The 5,692-nt window shown below is 34.0% G+C and overlaps 1 protein-coding gene across 1 annotated transcript; it reads left to right on the top strand.

Moving 5' to 3' along the window:
• Positions 1 to 499: 499 nt before the first annotated feature.
• LOC113688475 (calcium-binding protein PBP1-like) lies at positions 500 to 859 on the top strand. The gene has a single exon (XM_027206293.2). The coding sequence runs from the start codon at positions 500 to 502 to the stop codon at positions 857 to 859; it is 360 nt and encodes a 119-aa protein (XP_027062094.1).
• The last annotated feature ends 4,833 nt before the right edge of the window (positions 860 to 5,692 follow it).

Below are 5,692 nucleotides of genomic sequence, written 5' to 3'. Positions count from 1 at the left end.
GGTATCATGTGGAAAGACTTATAATAAATTTGCTACCCACAAGAAAAAGACTGCTAAGGTTCCCAATGAAGTTGAACCCCAATTAGAAATGGTCCTAAATTCCACAAACAAACCAACATTTTAATAAATATAAATACTGTAGACCGTCCTAACCCAAGAGAATGAGTCAATTTGAGACATGACATTTTTTTATTCAGATTAAAAAACAAATTTTTGTGAAATGACCGAAATTTCCGTGGGAAAGAAAAATGACAAGATCAACAAGCTTCTTCTCAGAAACAGAGAGGCAATTTCACTAAGGACCCAAGGATTCTAAAAAGCCGACCAGCAATAATTGTCTGTACATTGGCTGTCATCAATTGCTCACATCGCATCAACATGAATTTTCTCTGCCCCTTTCACCCTGTATAAAGTCCTCCTGTTCCCTGAACCTCTCCAACCCAAAAAAACTTTTTTATTTCCCTTTGCATCCAGATAAAACAGAGGCTTCAAGAAAACCATGGCAGCAAGGAAGGTTAATGGGTTTCAAGATATGTTGCCAATGATGGCTGATAAGCTAGGAGGTGAGGGTCTGATAAGAGAGTTGTGTAACGGGTTCCAGCTATTGATGGATAAAGATAAAGGGTTGATCACATTCGACAGTCTGAAGAAGAATTCTGCACTTCTGGGATTGCAAGAATTGAGGGATGACGATCTTTTGAGCATGCTTAAAGAAGGCGATCTTGATGGAGATGGAGCGCTTGATCAGATGGAATTTTGTGTGCTTATGTTCAGACTTAGCCCTGAGTTGATGCAAGAATCTGAGGCTTGGCTTGATCAGGCTCTTCAACAAGAGTTCAGGAGTACCCGTGGACAATGATGATCTTGGCAGAAGATTAATGGCAGAATTGGAGGCAGAAGACATATTTTTGAGGTTGAGATTTTATGTAACAGTTGTCTGCAGCAGCCTGCCGAGGTTACTGTTGTTTTGTTTCATTTGGCTATTTGTTCATGTTGTGATAGAATATTGGAGAAAGGCATAGTCAAACTCGAAACAATAATTGGGAATTTTAGTTGGTTTCTCAATTGTGCAGATCACAATTTTTTGTGTTCTTGTTGAAGTATATTTTTTTGTGCAAATCTGCTTTCAATATGGTGCAATTTTTTAGTATAGGATTATCAGTTCCATCAAGGATGAAATTGTAGTTAGCACATATTGTTGGGAAATAATAATGTAAAATAAACAAGTATTGAAAGTAAAGGAAATCCCAACCAAGAAGAAGTTTGCCAAAATGGACAGGTTTGATAGAGACTGCACATAGAATAATTCAACTTCGTTTTGATATAGTACCAGTTTGTAGCATATAGTGACTACACCTCTTTAGATCCCCTCCCTAGTATAAAACAGAAGTAGTTATATTATAAAATCTATGGTATCGATAAAAAAAATTTTATTTTAAAACAAATTAGATACTAATAATATTTGTCAATTTAAGAAAAGAAAGGCGTTGAAATCCATTTTATTTTTGCTTTTTTTTTTTAGCAAGGATCCACAGAAGATGGGAATTAAGAAGTGGGAAGAGGTTAGAAAAAAATTTCTTAGCCAAATAGTGAAAATAATTTAAGGTACCCACCAAGAGTATTCTACGATAGATTTTTTTTCAATTCATTTTCATATCAAATCCAAGTCCCCTTGAATCTGATTTCTTAGTGCCACTATCAAATCTCTACTTCAGCTATCTGATGAATGCATTTTGCCAATTACTACCAAATGCATTATCTCAAAAAGATCGTTTCCAATTTGGATTACTATTTTTAGGAGTTTTTATATATGAAATAAAAAGTTAATTAAAAAATATATTTATAAAAAACATGAAAGTTTTTTGACAAAAAATCACAATCCAAACAAGACTGTGGAAAGATCGGCAAATATTCAATTTTAAATTGCTAGAATGCTATAATATGTTTCCTGAGGTGTTTGTTGGTTCGTGTCATTGGTGGGCTTCATGCATTGAATACATATTGAACAACAAGCAGAGATCCGTATTTGATGGGCCCTGCTGGTTCAGCGTTGCTGATGATACCAACTATTCAACTCGACCATCTTTGGATTCTTTTCCTGGGTTCGAGGAATGTTTGGTAGCCTCGAAATTGGAATTAAGATGTCCTGTTTTGTGGATAAGTCTTCCTTGGCACGCTTTTATTTTAACTGACAAGCTGTTCTTGCATTTCATCCTTGAAGGTGATGCGTCATTGATGATCCAGCTTCTTACTGATAAAGACATGTTTTTTTTCTAATATAGGCCTTGTAATTGGTGACGTTAGTAAAACTTTGCTAGACCAAATTTGTGTTGATATAAATTGGGTTTCAAAAGAGGCTAATAATTTAGCACATAGTATAACTTTTTATGCAAAATCTGCCAATTATAGTAATTCTTTATGAAATGTCCTTGTTGACTTTGTTAAGCAAATCTTGCTGGACATTTTTAGCAATCTCGTTAATAAATCTTGCTTATTTATATAAAAAAAAAGTGGATTTTTAAAAGAAACAACGATTAAGGGGTCTTGGTCCGGTGTGTTCTTGGTATGTTATATTACCTCAAAATAAATTTATTTTGTCTGTTTTAATTTAACTTTTTTCTAGCATAGAAAAGGTAGGATTTAAGAAGTGGGAAGGGATAAAAAATTTTGAACTCGAGAATTCTAAATTCAGGATTCTCAACAATAATCATTAGACTTCAAGACTTCTCATTTACACTTCCTCCCTGAACGATCCAACCCATCCCTACCCCCATGTCATTTAATGTCTATTTTTCTATACCCCTGATTAATTATTTATAAATTATTTACTAATCACTTATCTAATACGACTAACTAGTTACCCACTTAATTAATTACCCTTAAATCACCCACCACAACTAATAACCATACACATCCAATTCTTTACCTTAAACCTATTGTACATTAAGAGCCTACACATCTTTATTTCATTGAATTTTTTTTTATGGCAAATTCCGTCCACGGGTGAGATGCCACCCATTATTTTATTAATCAAATGCAGTAAAGTATTATAAAGAATTCGAGAAGGGTCAACCCATGCCGAAAACCAACAGAGATACTAACTTTGCCACCCTTACTATCTCGCAAAGGAACGTATTATAGGACATCCTATTCTCTATCTGATCGAAGAGCCTTTCTAACCTCAGGTGGAAGCTGGGAAAGATCCATAAAAATGGTGTCCAAATTACGCAATCCAGCCATCTTATCCGTCGAAGAATTTGCTTCTCTGTAAACATGAGAATTGGCAGTTTTCAACGCATTCAACAAATGACGAATATCCCTAAGCACGTTACAGAAAGGTCAACTGGCTAAAGAATTCGACTAAATCAAGCACACCAGCACCTCAGAATCAACTTCTACACTAAGATTACCAATTGCTTAGCTAACACATAACTACAATCCATGATGTAAAGCCATTGCTTCTGCCAAAAGAACTTGTGCTTCCTTGAACTCCTTTTAAAAAGCAAAGATTAATCTCCCTTCATGACCACGCACCAGGCCACCCCCTGATGGTCGACCATTCATTAAGCTGGCATCCGTAGTAAGTTTAAAAGATCCCAAAGAAGGCCATATCCAGGCCACAGCAGCATGTCCATAGGACACGATAGGTCAACTCACAAAATTCGCCCTACCCATGAAAATGTGAAAATTTGAAAACCTTGGCCCGACCAAGTTGGTCCAAAATTTTATCCACCAGCCCAAATAACTTGACTCGAAGAGAGACCAAATTCATTAAATTCTTATATCTTTAATGTTAACTATAAAATCAATTTTTACGAAAAGAATTTTTTTCAAATGTATTTTTTTTTCTATTAATTGCAAACGAATCGAATGTACATTCACAAACAGTGTTAAAAATGATGATTTTGAAAAAAAAAATAAAGATTTTTATCATTTCCAATTAAAGAATCTACTCTTTACGCTACTCCGCCAGTATTATTACCTTTTTTTTTTTTTTGGGGGTGGAGTCCAGTGCAAGGCTTTGGGGATGACCTTTTAAAAGCGTGGATCAGCTAATACGTGACTTCTGCCGGCGAGTTGGACAAGGCCTCATAGTCCATTATTGATTGGACTATCAATGGGCTGGCCTGGTCCTTTTCTTTTTCCATTTCTGCCTTTTAAGTTTAACTTTGAGACCAGTTGTATGTCTTTGATTTCTCATTTAACCAAGTTTTTTTTTTTTTTGAAAAAAAAAATCTGGTGATGTGGCTTCAAAATAACCAAGTAAGTTGAGATGTTCTTTTCAAGGACGCACGTGATGTGATGTGATATATGTGAGATAAAGAAATAATTAAAAATATTTGTTTTATGATGTAAGCTGAATAATACTTGGAAATCTTATTTGCAAATTATACTATCCAAATACACCCTTTTTTTAATTATTATTGTAGTCATTTGCTGTTGTGGTTTCAAGAATGAAAAAATAATTCTAACCATTCATTTGGTTGGTAAACTAACCCTTCCAGAGCATAAGATTTTCTTATTTAAGAATGTAATTACATAAACTTTATTAAGATCAAACAAACGAAAAAAAATACATTATCAGAATTTTGATCAAACAAAAACTTTAGGAAAGCATCAGATGAGATCTTTGAGCTTTGAAGATCAGGGATTTGGATCATTTTCTGGAAAGTAGTGACTTCTACGTTATTTACTGCATGGCCAAAGGAGGCCAAACAAATCTTGTTCTCCTTTTTCAAGGGATTCTAAGCAATGTCACAGATTTTTGGTAAACGTATTCGAGATAATGCAATACAGAAATATGTACCTAATTGGTGGTACTATTCCCGTATGAAACAAAGTATTTTCATTTCATGAGGGGTTTTAGCGTTGAGGGATTTGACGAAATATTTGAAATCTTCTCAAATTTTCCAAATTGCCTAGACTATATGTGTATAAGGTATTTGAGCTTACAAATTATAAATTATTATAATATTTAAAATGTATTCTGATAATTGGTAAATGATAAATCTAAATATCTCTTAAGCAATCTAAACAACTAGTGCAATTTGGATGGATTTCAAATACTTCATCAAATTTCTCAATCCTAGTGAGGATAGATTTTCATGGAAATTAGAAAAAGTTCTAGCTATTTGTGCTTCTATATTCCAAATGAATACATGAAATAAATGCTCAACATCTTTTCACTAAGATTTTTTTTTTTCACTAAGATTTTAATTTGGACTTTCTTTCAAAGACCTGTATCTGTTTTGACATAATGCTATTAGCCAAATAGCTTAAGGCTACTTTTGTCCTATTCCAAATGAACACATTATTGATACTTGATGAAGCTAAAAGTAAACGTAGGTCCCAGAAAACAAGACAAATAACAAATAAGCCAACTTATATAGTTGCATTTTGGACCACATTTCATTAATTTGTTAGGCATACTTGACTACAACGTTTGCATCCGGATTGTTTTGCTGGCTGTAATGGAGTACAACTGTATATGCATAATCTGAATCCCCTCGACAACAAACATTAGTACCCCAATGCATGCTTCAACATTCTATTTTGTTTTTGTTTTCCATGTCTTCAATATTAATTAAGTCCACTTGCCAATTCATCAAAATGGTTCTCGGAGAGGTTACCCTCAAATTAATTGTTACTATTCCCTATGTTGACCTGCAAAGGTTGAAAAATTCTTTAAGTT

This window comes from Coffea arabica, chromosome 5e, assembly GCF_036785885.1.
Source record: "Coffea arabica cultivar ET-39 chromosome 5e, Coffea Arabica ET-39 HiFi, whole genome shotgun sequence".
In the NCBI taxonomy this organism is placed as follows: Eukaryota; Viridiplantae; Streptophyta; class Magnoliopsida; order Gentianales; family Rubiaceae; genus Coffea; species Coffea arabica.
This window is presented reverse-complemented; position numbering and strand designations above follow the sequence as displayed.

Coding starts and splice junctions, on each gene's coding strand:
- LOC113688475 (XM_027206293.2), top strand. CDS start 500: ATGGCAGCAAGGAAGGTTAATGGGTTTCAAGATATGTTGCCAATGATG.